At 42.1% G+C, this 16754-nt stretch overlaps 1 protein-coding gene across 2 annotated transcripts in view; it reads left to right on the plus strand.

Moving 5' to 3' along the window:
* Positions 1–6812: 6812 nt before the first annotated feature.
* The window catches only part of ANAPC1 (anaphase promoting complex subunit 1), an 81363-nt gene continuing 71421 nt past the window's right edge, over positions 6813–16754 (plus strand). Inside the window, exons 1-7 of one of the 2 annotated variants that reach the window (XM_004609246.2) lie at positions 6813–7073; positions 9510–9746; positions 10887–11048; positions 13897–13948; positions 14160–14260; positions 14964–15046; positions 16626–16699. In XM_004609246.2, coding sequence (XP_004609303.2) covers positions 9534–9746; positions 10887–11048; positions 13897–13948; positions 14160–14260; positions 14964–15046; positions 16626–16699 — 685 coding nt within the window. In that variant the 5' untranslated portion in view covers positions 6813–7073; positions 9510–9533. Of the gene's footprint in view, positions 7074–9509; positions 9747–10886; positions 11049–13896; positions 13949–14159; positions 14261–14963; positions 15047–16625; positions 16700–16754 lie in introns of those variants that run through there. The other variant, XM_055121931.1, reaches the window with a different exon arrangement.

The following is a 16754-nucleotide window of genomic DNA, read 5'->3' on the forward strand; positions in this document are numbered from 1 at the left end:
ACTTTGTATACATACACACATGCACATATGCGTGCGCGCATGCACACACACACACACACACACACATGCGCGCATGGATGGGTGAGTTTTTGAGTTTTGTATTTCCTTTGGACCCATGGCTGAAATTTTTGTTTTTGTTTTTGGCTTTTTGGGTCACACCCCGGCTATGCTCAGGGATTTCTCCTGGTTCTGCACTCAGGAATGACTCCTGGCGGTGCACAGGGGACCATACGGGATGCCGAGGATTGAGGATTGAACTCAGGTTAGCTGCGTGCAAGGCAAACGCCCTCTCCACTATGCTGTTGCTCCAGAGGCCTCAGCTGAAATGTTCAAACCTACTCCTGTAGCTCTTTTCTACATTTAAATGTGTGTGTGGGGGGGAAGGGCGCTGGGGCTTCTTCCTTTCTTAAAAAAGCCTTGTCACTGTCACTTTCACTGTCATCCCGGTGCTCATCGATTTGCTCCAGCGGGCACTAGTAACATCTCCATTGTGAGACTTGTTACTGTTTTTGGCATATCGAATACACCACAGGTAGCTTGCCAGGCTCTGCCGTGCGGGCGCGACACTCCGTAGCTTGCCGGGCTCTCCGAGAGGGACAGAGGAATCGAACTTGGGCCGTTGTGCTATTGCTCCAGCCCCAAAAGCCACGTATAATATTTAATCTTTCAATGACTTGTCTATAAGTCTGTATCTATCTCTTGAAATTTGGGGGAATAAATAGGTCATAAAAACTTATCATTGTTGGAGTCAGAAAGACAGTGCAGGGGTTAAGGCACTTTCTTTGCATATGGCACACTGGTTCAATCCCCAGCACCAGATACCACATATAGTCCCCCAGCACCACCAGGAATGATGTCTGAGCACAGAGCCAGGAGCAATCCCAAGTGTAATGCATATGAATCCCCCGCCCCCCGCACACAAAAAATCCAAACTCATTATTGTATGTGCCCTCACACACACACAACAAATCTGATTCCTTTGGTAGGAGGAGAAAAATACGTGTCATGACTGAAGGAATTATTTTCAACTGGTTTTATATAATTAAAAGAGCAAATGGTAAACATGCTTAGAGAGTTTTGTGTGGTGTGGATAACTGGACCTCTGTTTCTGATCTTTCTTGGGTTTCCAGTTCTTTTGGGAAGTCTATAGAATTTAGAAAACTTGGCTTTCTCTCTATTTTCTTCCAAAATAAAATAGGGCAATCCCAGAAATATTCACGAGGCAATTCAATAAGTAGGAGAGAGCTCTAGGCACCCACAATAAAATGTTATTAAATCTTAAAAGCCATGCCCCTAACTTGAACCACAATGTGCCTGGACAAGAACCATAACAAAGGCCATGTTACGAGGTAGCTGGCTTTATTTTACCCACCAATTAACAACTTGTAAGAGTACTGACTTGCCCAAGAGTAATTGGTCTTCTAGAGGTGACATCAAAAGACATCTGGGGACTGTACCATAGAGACAGACTTTCCAGAATAACCTGGCACTGCCCACTCAACCCAGAGGAAAGAACCAAGGAAAGATTCAGACTCTTGTGCCTAGAAACAAGCAAATTCATTAAAGTGATGCTTAACATAAGAGCCACAAGGCATACTGTGATTTAATTAGGAACAATATTCTGTTGGTAATGAGCTTCTATTCTTTATCTCTAGTCATCATTTTTACTGCTGTACTTGTTCTAACTGGAACGAAATATCCTTTAAGTTGTATTTTGTCCAAGTCGCCCATCAAAATTCAGAATAAGCAATCCTACTACAGATTATAAGCTAATAAAGAAATAAAAACACATACTTATTCTGTAGTGATCAAGGCATATATTGGTTATTATTGTTTTAAAGTCAGCAGAATAATGGAATACCAATTAGCTAAATATTATATAAAATATTATACAAAGTATCTCTACCCAGTTCATTTTTCCAGATCATAAAAAGTTATACTGTAGTTTCAATAATAATCTGTTGTCTCTTATGAAGAAACAACTAGATTAACCAGTCAGTACTTATGATCACGATATAGATCTCGTTTAAGTCTAACAAGAGCTTTATTGAGGAACAGGGTTATTGTTTTTTCATTTGAGTTTTTTAACTCTGGAGAGAAAAGCTATTTGGTCATCTATGTAATTTGCCTTACTTTCTCCCAGTCTGTGGATTGTCTTTTACTTACTTATGGCTTCTGATACTTATTTGGGTAAAAATGTTACTTTTGAGGAAGTACAATTCACTTTTTTCTTTTATGAATTGTACTTTTGATGACTTATGTAAGAACTTAAAAGATTGATTCAGATATATTTTATGGCATAATATTCACCCTGTTATTTATTTTTATGTCATCTCCTTTAAAGAAAACAATTCTGCAGTTTTTAACATAGTCACAAAGTTGTGTGACCAAGAGCATGATTTAATTTTAGAAATTAGATGGATTCTCATTATTCTCAGAGATACCTCATGCTTTTTAGCAGTCATTTTCTTTTTTCCCCATTTTCTCCTTCCACCCTGATTTAGGCCCCAAATCTTCCAACAGACCAGGGCTCAGAAGATTTGTCCGTTTCCAGCATTAGACAAGATAGAATCATGTGATATGTTGCCATGTGTGACTAGTTTCTTTCATCCCAAATGCTAGTTTCAAGGTTCACCCACACTTTATCTTGTATCAATACTTCATTCTCTCCTTTTTATAGCTAAATGACGTCCCATTGCACATATACACCACATTTTGTTTATCCATTCATCAGTTGTGGTTATTTCAGTTGTCTCTACTCTTTTGATATTATGAATAATGCTTTTCAACATTCATGTAAAAGTGCTTGTTATAAAGATGTGAATTTGGAGGAGAGAAGGGGGAACCTATATCCAAGTGCTTAGAAGTCACTCCCAGTGGTGCTAGGGGTGTGTGTGTGTTTGTGTATGGGCAGTGTGTGTGTGGGAAACTATGCAGTGCTGGGGACCAAATGAGGGGTTCCTACATGCAAAATATGTGCTCTATCCCTTTGAACAAATTCTTTAATCCTCTATCACTCTCACTGTCATCACTGTCATCCCATTGCTCACCGATTTGCCCGAGCGGGCACCAGTAACGTCTCCATGGTGAGACTCGTTGTTACTGTTTTTGGCATATTGAATACGCCATGGGTAGTTTGCCAGGCTCTGCCGTGTGGGCGAGATACTCTTGGTAGCTTGCCGGGCTCTCCAAGAGGGATGGAGGAATCGAACCTGGGTCAGCCACGTGCAAGGCAAATGCCCTACCCGCTGTACTATCACTCCAGCCCTGATTCTGAATCTATGTTTTTAATATCTTGGTTGTACAATTAGAGCTAGGATCCTTGGTTCATGTGGTAACGCTAGGTTTAACTCTAGGTTTAATATTTTTAAATGGGGTGGGGCCACACCTGCATTGTTGAAGACTTACCTCTGGTTCTGAGCTCAGGGATCACTCTTGGCAGGCTCAGGAGACCATATTGGGTGCCAGGGATTGAACCCAGTTCAGCCATATTCATGTCAAGCACCCTACCCGCTATACGTTAACTCAGGCCCCAGGTTTAACTTTTTTAGGATTTGCCAAACTGTTATACCAAGTCACCACACAGTTTTGCATAGAAATGCAATCCAGTAATATCTGAGGGGTCCAATATTTCTACATTCTCATCATCATATTCATTGTGGTTTTGCTTTGCATTTATTTCCCTAGAAACTAATCAACTCTTTTTTAATTTTTTTGACATGTTCTAACACTATTTATTTATTTTTTTAAATTTTTATTGAATCACCATGTGGAAAGTTACAAAGTTCTCAGGTTTATGTCTCAGTTATACAGTATTCAAACACCCGTCCCTTCACCAGTGCCCATATTCCACCACCAAAAACCCCAGTATACCCCCCGCCCCCGCGCCCCCACTCCCAACTGTATAACTGATGAATTTCACTTCATTTTCTCTTCACCTTGATTATGTTCCATATTTCAACACAAAACTCACTATTGTTGTTGGAGTTTCCCCCCAAGAAAGACAGCCCTACTACCAAGGAAGCATTTGATAATTAGTTTTCCATTAAAAGATTGTATGTTTTCAGTTTTTAGAAAAGGTCGCGTGGTCACGTTAGCGGCCGCACGGTTTGGAGTTATCCCAGTCCTGCATCCCGAAGCCGTGTTAGTTGCTGCTCATTGTCGCCGGGGCTCCATCTGGAGAAGGTGTACCAGCTGTACCTCCTCCGTCTGGATCCCTGGTGTTGCTGGCCCGGTTTCGGGTCCGGAGCATTCTCCGGCAGCGTTGCTCACCAGAACGCCTGGCTTTTTCCGAAACTAATCAACTCTTCAAGGGTTTTTTTTTTTTGTCATTGGTTTACCTTCTCTTGAGAAATGTCTATTCAATATCGTGCTCATTTCTTAGTTTTAATTTTTTGTTTTGTTTTTGCACCACACCCAGTGGTGCTCAGGGCTTACTCCTGGTTCTGTGCTAGGAATCCTTCCTGGCAGGGCTTGGGAGATCATCTGGGGTGTTAGGGATCAGACGTGGGTCGGTAAGGCAAGCACCCTACCTGCTGAACTATGTATCCAGCTGAATAAAAATATTAAAAAATATTTATATCTAAAAAATTAAATCCTTTCCCCATTTGTCCTTTCATAGTGTCAGAGTTCTTTAAATATTCTAGAGAACAGACTCTTATCAGAGTAAAGACTTGAACCATTTCCTCCCATTTTATGAACCGCTTTTGCACTTTCTTGATTAGCATCCTTTGAAGAACAAAACCATAATTACTTATTTTTTGGTTTTGGAGCCACACCCAGCAGTGTTCAGGGCTTACTCCTGGCCCTATACTCATGGATCACTTCTGGTGAGGATCAGGAACTATATGAATGCTGGGGATCAAACCCAAGTCAGCAGCATGCAAGGCAAGTGCCTTACCTGCTACTGTTTCTCCGCACCCCTCCCTGCAAACCATAAGATTTTAGTAATCAAGTCTAGTTTATCATCTGTTTTCCCCTTGCTTGAACTTTAGGTGCCACTTTTAAGAAATTATTGCTTATTGGGCTGGAAAGATAGTACAGTGGTTAGGAAGGGTTCTTGCCCTGCATGCAGCAGACTCAGGCTTGATCCCTGGCATTTGATATGGTACCTTTAACCCCACCAGTCCACCAGGAGTAATTTTGAGTGCAGAACCAGGAGTAGCCCCTGAGCATTGCTCAAAAAGAACAACAAAATATTGGCTTACTCTAAGGTCACAACAATTATACCTGTTTTCTTTTAAATGGGCTGGAGCGATAGCACAGCGGGTAGGGCGTTTGCTTTCCACGCAGCCAAGCCGGGTTTGATTCCTCCACTCCTCTTGGAGAGCCTGGCAAGCTACCGAGAGTAATCTCGCCCACACGGCAGAGTCTGGCAAGCTACCCGTGGCGTATTCGATATGCCAAAAACAGTAACAAGTCTCACAATGGAGATGTTAAATTGTGAGACGTTACTGGTGCCCGCTCAGCAAATCCATGAGCAATGGGATGACAATGATTTCTTCTAAATATATTTCATAGTTTCACTCTTTCCTTTCAGCATTTGATCAATGCTGCACTTAGCAGTGTGAGGTATGGATAAAGGCTCAAGGAGTTGTTTGCTTTTTGCAGATGGTTAGGTTAATTCTTTTTTTTTTTTTTTTTTCTTTTTGGGTCACACCTGGTGATGCACAGGGCATACTCCTGGCTCTGCACTCAGGAATTACACCTGGGCGGTGCTGGAGGAACCATATGGGATTCTAGGAATCGAACCCGAGTCGGCTGTGTGCAAGGCAAACGCCCTACCCGCTGTGCTATCGCCCCAGCCCCGGGTTAGCCAATTCTTTTAGCACAATTGTTAAAAAGTTTCTTCTTTCTGTTGAACTGTTTTTGCAACTTCCTGGGGAAAAGAATCAGTTGGCTCCACACCTGAAAGGAGAACATACTGCCTTTGTTACAAGAGTACAGTAGGGGAAAGGGGAAGGCAAAAATAAAGCAGAGAAGCATTACAAATACTACCCTTAGCCAGGTGATCGCAGCCAACATTGATACTGATGTCACGTAGTTGGTATATGCCCCTGAAATAAATTGATAGAGCATTTGGTACTCCTCGATCGAAGTGTGAACACAGAGGTGGCTTCAACTGAGAAGATTGGTTGGAGAGTTCATTTAGAAATGAATCAGATTTCCCCGACTCTTAGCTAACATAGTTCAATGATGTCCTTCCCTTTGAGGAGGAAAGCCTGACGTGAATGATCACTTTCAGGTTGGGCAACACTAAGCACAATGAATGAGGACCTAGGATATAGCTCACTGATACAGCACTTGCTCTCCACGTGCGAGGTCTTGGGTTTGATCCCTGGTACTGATAAAAGAAAGAAGGGAAGAAGAAAAGAAAGAAGCAAGAAAGAAAAAGAAATAGAAAGAAGAAAGAAATAAAGGTGCCCGGCTCAGACAGCCGGGGGGAGGGGGGGCAAGTCTGGTGAATGCTTTGTCCCAGAAACAGAATCCAGGAAAGGTGAAATGAAGCAGCGAGCAACGACAGTCCTGCGGGAGGGAAGCGAGCCACAGAGACCCCCCCTGCCCCCCCGCCACTTCGGGGTCAGGCGGCGGTGCAGGAACCGGGGCGGATGCTCTTAGACCCTAGCGGAGAGGATGGTCAAGCTCCCGGGCTCCGCGCCGCGCAGGGAAACCTGGGACATCCCAGAGAGCGCGGGTCCCCGCGTCCGGCGTCCTTCCCGCCTCTGCGCAGGCGCCAGGACTCGGCCCCGCCCCCGCCCGCGCTCGGCTCCGCCCTTCGCTCGGCCGCGCCCCGCCCGGTCCCGGCGCGGGGCAGGACGGGAAAGTCAAGATGGACGCGTCCATTTGAACGTCTCACCTGGGTGGCTCGCCCGCACGCCCGCCTGCTGTGAGCCGTCGAGCCCGTGGCTGCCGCCCGTTCTTCCTCCGGAAAGGGGAGGAAGAGGGAATGAGAAGGTGCAGCGGCCGAGGAGTTACCGCGACCGACCCCCTCGCTGCCCTCGGGCCCCCTCGGCCCCCGCGCCTCCGGGAGCAGCCGGGGCTCGCCGCGTCTCGACGCGTCCCGAGTTACACAGGTGTGGCTTGGGGGCCGCAGCCCGGTGCCTGGCCGCGGGTTCTGTCCTCGCGTCCCCCTCGGCGCCGGTGCGCGGCCGGGCCCGCGGAGAGGCAGGTCGCCGGGCCGGGCCCTGAGCGCCGTCGGGAGCCTCGGAGTCTCGGGCTCGTGGGCCGGGGTTACGGGTGCGAGCGCCGGTGCAGCTTTCCCGAGCTGGACGCGGGGCTGCGGGTTGCAGCCTCGGTCTCACCCTTAGCCCGTGGACAGGACACTCTTTGGAAGCCCGGGCTGTTGGCCTGTTGGTATTGGCCGAACCATAACGGGGCTTCGGAACCGCTGCTTTGCGGGGTGCACACACGTGTTTTCTGCGTGTTGAGGTCTCCTCTCCAAGCAGTTTCGTGGTCACCGCAGGGCCCTACTAAAGCGACGCTGACATTCGGGGCGGGAGAGATTGCACAGCGGGGGAGGCACTTGCTTTGCACGAGATCGGTCAGATTGGATCCCTGGGACCCTATACGGTCTCCCAAGCCCGGCGGGGAGTGATCCCTGAGCACAGAGCCAGGAGTAAACCCTGAGCATCGTCAGGTTGAGCATCGTCAAGTGTAACTCCAGAACCAAAAACCAAGCGGACAAAACCAGTGTTGATACTTTTATTTACTCATATCAGTTTGACGGAGTACTATTAAATATCCCTTTGTGTAAACTCTAATAAAAACATGAAATTTGGGCCACTGTAAAATTTTTTAACTATGTGGCCATCATCAGTAGAGAAAGAAACTCCTCTGAACTAATTCTGTAATTGATAACTCTTAGACTGTTCTGCTTTTTATAGAGTAGCATTTCAGAATTGTACGGTTGGTGGAATAAAGTCAATTCTTTTAAGCTCCGCTATCTTAGAGAAATGGAATAGAGTTGGCTGGAATTGACGACTATCATCAACGGGGTTTTGTTTCCTGGTGAATTTCATAGGGCGTTATTTTAAGCATGTTCCAAACTCAAGTGTTTTCCGTTATGGACTTAGCAGGAGGGAAGGGAAAGTGCCGTGGCTGAGGGATTGTTTCAGGAATAGCAGTTTATTCACAACAGAATAAGGCAATGCTAGAGGAGCCGTTTCAGAACTGTAGGGGTTTTAATGTAATGGAGTAAACAAACAAACAAAAAAACCCAAACCGCAGATGCTAGAGAAGACCTCATCCAGATGAATCTTAAGTCAAGTTCAGTCCAACTGTTGCAAACATCCCACAGGTTACCTATAGGGCTGAATTCTGATGTAAACAAGACACCTTGATTTCAGCTTAAATGTGATACCATGAGACATTGTTTGTTTTTCTTTTTTTGGCAACATCTGGCCAAGCTCAGATGCTACCTCTGGCTCAGTGTGTAGGGGGCAGTTGAGTTGCTGGTGCCTTACTTCAAATGTTGCTCAGGAGGCCCATGTTCTGTCTGGATTGCAACTGTACCCCCTGTAAGCAAAGCAGGTGCTGCAGCCTTCTGACCCTCCCTCCAAGATCCACTTTTAAATGCACATGTTGCATCAGAGACAACTGATGTTCTCTTATATATTATACAGTGTCAGAGTTTCACTGTCCACATATTAGAAGAAGAAATGTTTTTTTTAGAAGAAATATTTATGCCCACACATCTTTGTAGTAACGTAGTGACAAATAATCTGTCCATTGAAATTAGGACTCTTTGCTACAAGCATGATTGTTCATGACCAGAATTATTCATATCTTGGTTCCTTGGATTTGACCCCAAAATGGAATTGATTGTGGAACTGCCGCTGATATTTGATACTTTGTTAGATTATTTTTGATAAATCTACTCTGAGCACTAGTTTAACTATCGGTGGCCTAGAAGAAATAATGTATTTTGTTGTTTGTTTCATTATGCAATTAATCCATTAGATGTGTTTTTCAAATAAGCATCCAGCATTTGAAGAGAATGATTTTTTTTCCTTTTTTTTTTTTTTGGCCACACTTGGCTGAAAGCTCAGGGCTTACTCCTGACTCTGTGCTCCGGGATTACTTCAGGTGGGCTCGTGCAGGGTCGTGAACTTGGGTTGGCCAAGTGCCCTAGTCACTGTACTGTCTCTCCAGCCCCAGAAATGGTTTTAAAACCTGGGAAACGGAATGAAAAAAACATAACTAGACTAAAATACTTTATGTGTGAAGCGAGGAAAAATTAGTATAATAGAAGGAAACTTATAGATGATGTGGGACTTACATGCTTGTTTCAGTTCAGTGATAAATGTTTATTGTATGGTCCGCAAGCAAAATATAATAACTTAATTACCTTTATGTCAGATTGGGGGTAACCTTTAATGTTATAATTACTTGGTACTTCTATAACGAATTATTTTACATTTCTCTAAGGGTTAATGACTCATCTATAAACTTTGGTGTTTTCTGGTTTTTGGCACTAGAAGTTGATCAGGATGTGTTTTGAATTTGTACAGAAATAATGTTGATATTTGGAACCCATGTCGAACTTCTATGAAGAAAGGGCAACAATGATTGCAGCCAGGGATTTGCAGGAATTTGTTCCTTTTGGTCGAGACCACTGCAAGCACCACCCCAATGCTTTGAACCTTCAGCTTCGCCAGCTGCAGCCAGCCTCTGAATTATGGTCGTCTGATGGTGCTGCTGGCTTGGTGGGATCCCTACAGGAGGTCACAATCCACGAGAAACAAAAGGTTCTATTAAGTTCACTGTCCCCTTTTTTTTTTTTTTTGAAGTGTGTAGTGATGCAGTAGTGATCTACTTATGACTAAAATTTACCCAAATATAGCCAACAAATGAAAGTGATTATAATTCTGGGCTTGAGGTTAAGATCGAACTTGGGTAATATCAGTCAAGGTGAAAATAATGACTTAATTTTACTATGATTTCATAATAGTTCACTTGAATGTTACCTAGCCTATGATGAGAATTAAGTTCAAAACTTTGATTATGGTCCATTTTTCTGTCTCATCACTTAAAACTTAGGGGCTTGAATTCAGAATTCCTATTGTTTATTGATTATATGGTAGAATTAGAAATGGTTTCCTAGAAGAAAATAATGTATACGTGCAGCTCAGTCATGAATGACTTTGTAATTCATGGTGATGCAATTAAAAAAAAAATGCTTCCTTTTGCAAAAGCTTAAATGTTTGCAAGGGAGAAAAGATTTCACCTAAGTAGGTAAGATAGTATTTCTGTTTATTTAAATTAAAATTTTATATTTTTAATTTTATTTAGGCATCACCGCCTTATCTCTGTTTTACACATATGTTCAGTATTAGTCCCTCCAAACATGTTAGTTTCATTTTTTTGATCTCTAGATAAGGTAAAATGATAGTTGTGTAATAGGCAACATTTAATATACATAGAATTCTTGAATAACTTCATGTTTATGAAATCTTTTAAGAGATACAATATACGTACCCACCATCTCACTTTTTTATTAGTGCCTTTGAACATCCTAGCATTTATTTATTTATTTATTTTATTTATTTTTTTCCTTTTTGGGTCACACCCAGCGATGCTCAGGGGTTACTCCTGGCTTTGCACTCAGGAATACTCCTGGCGGTGCTTGGGGGACCATATGGGATGCCGGGGATTGAACCCGGGTCGGCCGCGTGCAAGGCAAACGCCCTACCCGCTGTGCTATCTCTCCGGCCCCGAACATCCTAGCATTTAGATTTAGATGGAGTCTTACTCTATAGGTAAAAAAAGAGAGCAGCTTACTTGTGTCTTTTGGTCGAGATGATCAATTTAATGAGCATATCTTGTTCCATACTGTTTAAAAAAAAGGGAAAAAGAGTGAACATGATTTACGTGTGTTAATTTTTAAGGAAAGCTGGCAGTTAAGAAAAGGTGTAAGCGAAATTGGAGAAGAAGTGGATTATGATGAAGAACTCTATGTGGCTGGAAATATGGTGATCTGGAGCAAAGGAAGTAAAAGCCAGGCATTGGCAGTGTATAAAGCATTCACAGTTGACAGTCCTGTTCAACAGGTGAGTTCATTTGAATTTTAGCATAATGATTAACACTTTTTTTTGAGGGATGGCAAGGCTGGATGCCATATCCAGCAGTTTTCAGGACATTCTCCTGACTGCACTCTGGGAACAGTCCTGGTGAGGCTCAGGAGACCATGAGTTGCTGGGACCAGAACCCAGATGACTTGCATGTGAGGTATGTGCCATGCCCATAGTACTATTGCTCTGGCCCCTTACCCCTTTTTGTCTTCTCTAAAAAGCATTTAAGAGGAGTTTTAAGAATTAAACAAATATGATAACAACATATTATAATGATCCCAGCAGCTGAGTGTACATTTTAGCATGTAGTAAAGATAATGGTAGGAAAATTAAAATTCTGTTATCATCTTACCCTTTACCAATTTTATGATACTCTTTAAAAGACTTTTCGAGGAATTCAGTTTGCTTTTTATAAAGTTTATACGGTAGTAAAGGTACAAGAATATTTGAACACATGAATATATTGCAAAAGTATTGAATAAGTAAATATTGGGTTTATAGTTATTGTTGGAGGGAGGAGAAAACCTAATTGCTGTCATTGTCTTAATTTTTTAAATCAATTTTTTTTTTTTTTGCTTTTTGGGTCACACCCAGCAATGCTCAGGGGTTACTCCTGGCTCATGCACTCAGGAATTACTCCTGGCGGTGCTTGGGGGACCATATGGGATGCCGGGGATCGAACCCAGATCGGCCGCATGCAAGGCAAACGCCCTACCCGCTGTGCTATCGCTCCGGCCCCTTTTTAAATCAATTTAAAAAAAAAATTGAGTCACTGTGAGATACACAGTTAATGATTTGATTTGTCATAATGTTCCAACCCCTGTGTACATTTTCCACCACCAACATCCTCAGTTACCGTCCCACTGCCCCCCTCAAACCTCTCTCATGTTCCTCTATGGTAGGCAACCCCCCCCTCTCTCTCTACTCTCTCTCAACCCCCCCCTCCCCAGTTCTTCCCCCCCTTCTCTCCTTCTCCAGTTCCTCATGTCCTCTTTTGAATTTTGGGCAGCTTGGTCTTTGTTTCCCATTCCCACCTTTTGTCCTTTGTCTTCATATTCTCTGACCAGCTGGACTTGACATGGTCGCCCCTATTCCCCATCATACAGGCCTCCAGGTTCTGTCCTGGGGTAAAGCGGGGACACCAAGTTCTTGGCCTGTGTCTGTGGTCTATTTTTCCAGTATCTGCTCACAGGTGTCAAGCTTGAGGCAAGCACAGTCCACAGGCTTCAGGGCCACCTGGCAGTCATTTCTTGAAGAATAGCTGGAGCCTTCATGGGGCTGCTCTGTGGCCACCTGGGTGAGATAACGAGTTTGAGCTGACAGTTCTGCCTCTGTGTTGCACTGATGCTATAAAGGCTACCACCTGCTGGTCTGGGAGCTGCTCTTTTTTTTTTTTTTTTTTTGGTTTTTGGGTCACACCTGGTGATGCACAGGAGTTACTCCTGGCTCATGCACTTAGGAATTACTCCTGGCAGTGCTCAGGGAACCATATAGGATGCTGGGATTCGAACCCAGGTCAGCTGCATGCAAGGCAAATGCCCTACCCGCTGTGCTATTGCTCCAGCCCTAACGCTCATTGTGTTTTTTTTTTTTTTTTTTAATAATTCCAAGATCACAGTACCTGCATTCTAAAGAATGGTGTCTGTTTCCCATTTGATGTGGGTGTGTAGTTGTTCGTTTGTCAAGTTTTAGGTAGCCATGGTCACCTGGGGTCACCCACAGGGTCTTCTCCTTTTGTGAGATGCGAACTCTTGGGCACGGAAGCAGCTGTCTGAGTTTGGGTTTTCTTCAAAGGAAATTGAGATTATTGTAGGTGCAGTGTAGAGTTGGACATTCTATATTGGAGTGTAGCATTGATGCTTGTTTTTTTTCTGAATTTTCATTTGCCAAAATGTCATCAAAATGTCTACAGATTAACACTGCAATGACAACAGTCAGTTCAGTCATGGGTGAAGGACTTGAATATTTGAAATTTCTCTGGAGAGCAGACAAGCAGCACATGTGTGAATCAATCATATGCAAATCAAAACCATAGTATTAGCAGTCTATACCGATTAGATTATTAGCAAAATGAGAAGCAGCTTGTGCTGGTGGGATGTTGAAGAACTGGAACTCTGTGTATAGTTGATGGGAACGTTTGAAAGTACATGGTGAAAAAACTTCGATTCCTCAAAGAGTCAGACATAGGATTACCGGATAATCCAGCAGTTCTACTCAAAGGTAGTTATTTCCACGAAAAGAATTGGAAGTATTGGCTGAACCAGATAGATCAGCATTCAGAGCAGCAGTCTGAACAGGTGGAAGCAATCCAAGGTCACTCCTGAGGTCAGTCCTCAGCACTGCCTGCCTCCTCCACCGGTACCACCCCACGCACTAGAACCTCCCACCTGCAGCCTGCTTATTCGTTTTAGTGCCCCCGATTAAAGGAAAAGAAGGGGAAATGCTAGTGTTTCTAAAGGTTATTCTTCAGAAAGCATATATAAAATCATTAAGTAGGCCTTCGGTAAGATTATAGAACAGCTCAGCAGTTTTCAGCTATTTTGATAATACTCTGCATAGGATACAGGGTTTAATATTGGTTGAACCACAATTTGAATTCACTTTTGCTTCAAGGCTTTTTGATGTAGTAGGTTTTGTGATATTTTTTCCCCTTCATTCTTTCTCTGTCCCTAAAATCCATTTGCAAATAGAGCATCTTATGTTTCCCATTAACCAGTCTGTTATCTGGTCTAATAATCTAGTATGTAGTGTCATTACTTATATACTATTAGTTAAATAGGTTATTTTGATATAATTTTCTTTGCTAAGCATTTTGTTTCAATTTTAGGCATTGTGGTGTGACTTCATTATATCAGAGGATAAGTCTGAAAATGCCTATAGTAAGTTTCTTTTTGAAAATGTATTTTACCCTGTAATTCTAAATGTTTATTTTTATTATTTTCTAATTTAAAATAAGTAACCACTAAAAGTACTGGTTAACTCGTCTCCGAATATTTTATGTTGAATTTATGAAGTTAGAAATTGCAATTTGTGTCTTTTTTTTTGTTTGTTTTTGAGAAATGTTTGTCTTGTTGTACCCTGTCTTTCCAGGTAGTGATGAAGTAGAAAAATGCATATGTATATTGCAAAGCTCGTGTATTAATATGCATAGCATAGAAGGAAAAGATTACATAGCTTCTTTGCCTTTTCAGGTAAATTTGAGTGCTTCAATGTTTCTTGTATTCTGTTGGAAAATAGAATTGATTTTGGAAATAGTGCCACTTTCATGTTTTCTAATTATCAAGAGGAATACTTTTTGTTTTGTTTTGCTTTGGGGCCACACCTGATGGTGCTCAGGGCACTCACTCCTGGTTATGCTTCACTCAGTCCTGGCTGGCCGGGAGGGACCGTATGGGTTGCCAGGATGGAAACCAGGTTGGCTATGTGCAAGGAAAGCATCTGACCTGCTGTACTGTGTCTCCAGCTCAGTACTTTTACTCAGTTCAGCTAAATTTTTGTAGCAGTACTGACTTACCATATGTCCATTCTTTTACATTAAAACATTATTTAATGAAATGAGTTATAAAATCTTTTGGTAGTTTTTATTTCAGCTTAAATAATAATTAAGGTCATACTAAAGCCTTTGAAACCTGGAATTTTCCTATTTTCATGTCTTGTGCTACTGCTAAAATTTTATCATATTGTCCTTTTGGACTTATGTTAGTTCAGATTGAACTCTTGATCTCTTAGATTTAATTTGTCTTAGACTTGCTTATTGCTTGAGGACAAATCATGAACGATCCTGTTGCTTTGGAAAGCTCTTACTAAAATGGAAAAAGATTTCTAATACCTTCTAATGTTTTTTAAAACCGTGTTTATTTTACTTTTATATTTTCCTGTCATTTCATCTGATAGGTTGCAAATGTTTGGCCCACCAAATATGGATTATTATTTGAACGAAGCAGTTCTTCACATGATGTACCCCCAGGTCCACCCAGGTACTTACTTTATCTAATCAAATAAAGCTCAGGCTGTTATTGTTTGGGCTTTTAGATATTGGTTGCTTATTTAAATTATTTACTTGGAAGCTTGAGATGTACTCTCTGTTCTAACAGCATGGATGCAAGCATTTTCTCTCAACTCACTTTTATGCACTTTAGAGTTTGACTTCTTTGGTACTTTGCAGCTTTTCCCCAGTTGAATGGTAAAACTTAATAAGCACTTTGAAAAAGACTCAATTCTTAGTTCTGCCATTTTTCATTATGCTACTTTGAACAGATCATTAGTTATTTTCATTAGCTTTAATTTATTTATCTGTTACATTAATACTGTCATTACTTACTGGTGGTATGTTTACCTAGATGCGTCAGTAAATTGAGAGTTCATTGTTGGGGCAAAAGCATATCACCTATATCATAGTGTGGTATATGCAGCACATACTAAGTTTTTCATTTGTTTGTGCTTGTTTTTTTGTTTCTCGGTTACACCCAGCTGTACTCAGAGCTTACTTATGGCTCTGTGCTCAGGGATCACTTCTGGTGGGTTTGGGGGAACGTATGGGATGCTGGGGAATTGAACCCGGGCCAGTCTCATGGCGGGCAGTGCCCAACCTATTGGTCTATTGCACTAGTCCAATAATTTAATTTCTTTTTATACTAGATAGATGGCCTGTGTTTTTCCTTTCAGCACTCCTTAAAAAATATATAGCCATTTTGAGATGCTTCTTTTTTAAAAAGTGCATGTCTTTGTAAATTGATATAGGAAACGAACTTTTCTTCTTAGCTTCAATAGATACACTATCAGTGAGCATTAAAAAGATTTTTTTAAAGATTTGGGTTTTTTTGGGGGGGTTGGGTGGGCGTTGGGCCATACCTGGTGGTGTTCAGTACTTATTCCTGGCTCTGCACTCAGGCGTTAGTCCTGTCAGATCTGGGCACCGTATGGAATGCTGGGGATTGAGCCCAAGTGTGCTGCTTGCAAGGCAAGTGCCCGGCCTACTGTGTTGCCTCTCTAGTTCCTACAATATGTTGTAGCTTATGCAATGAAAATACAGGCAATGAAAATGCTGTTTTTTTATTTATTGGCTTATTTTGGGGCCACACTCAGCCATGCTCATGGGTTACTTGTTGCTCTGCACTCAGGAATCACTCCTGTTAGTGCTCTGGGAACCATATGGAATGCCGGGGAAGAAACCCAGGTCAGCCACATGCAAGACAAATGCCCTACCTGTTGTATTATCACTCCAGCCCCAATGCTAAGCATTTAAAACAGTATAAGAGGATGACTTTGTGCCCCCACTACATTCATTCTATGTGACAACTGCTTTTATAGTTAATCCCTAGATTGTACTGATTTCTGACTGTGTTTATATTCATAGAATCATCCCACATAAGATGAGATCTTTTTAGGATTAAAATAGATGGTAATGGTGAAAAGCATTTTCTAAATTTAGAGGGTTGCTTTTTGAGATGGTTAGATTCTAGTTGCTTGTTATTCTGCAGAAGGTTTCTGTTTGTAAAGGAAAGTACAGAATCTGTACACATATGAAGTTATCTTATGATTATTTGTTTTCCCTAGAGAACCTTTACCTACTATGTTCAGCATGCTGCACCCATTAGATGAAATAACCCCACTTGTGTGTAAATCTGGAAGTAAGTGTGTTTTTTTTGTTTTGCTTTTTAATCATTCTTTCAATTATGCTTTCTT

This window comes from Sorex araneus, chromosome X, assembly GCF_027595985.1.
Source record: "Sorex araneus isolate mSorAra2 chromosome X, mSorAra2.pri, whole genome shotgun sequence".
In the NCBI taxonomy this organism is placed as follows: Eukaryota; Metazoa; Chordata; class Mammalia; order Eulipotyphla; family Soricidae; genus Sorex; species Sorex araneus.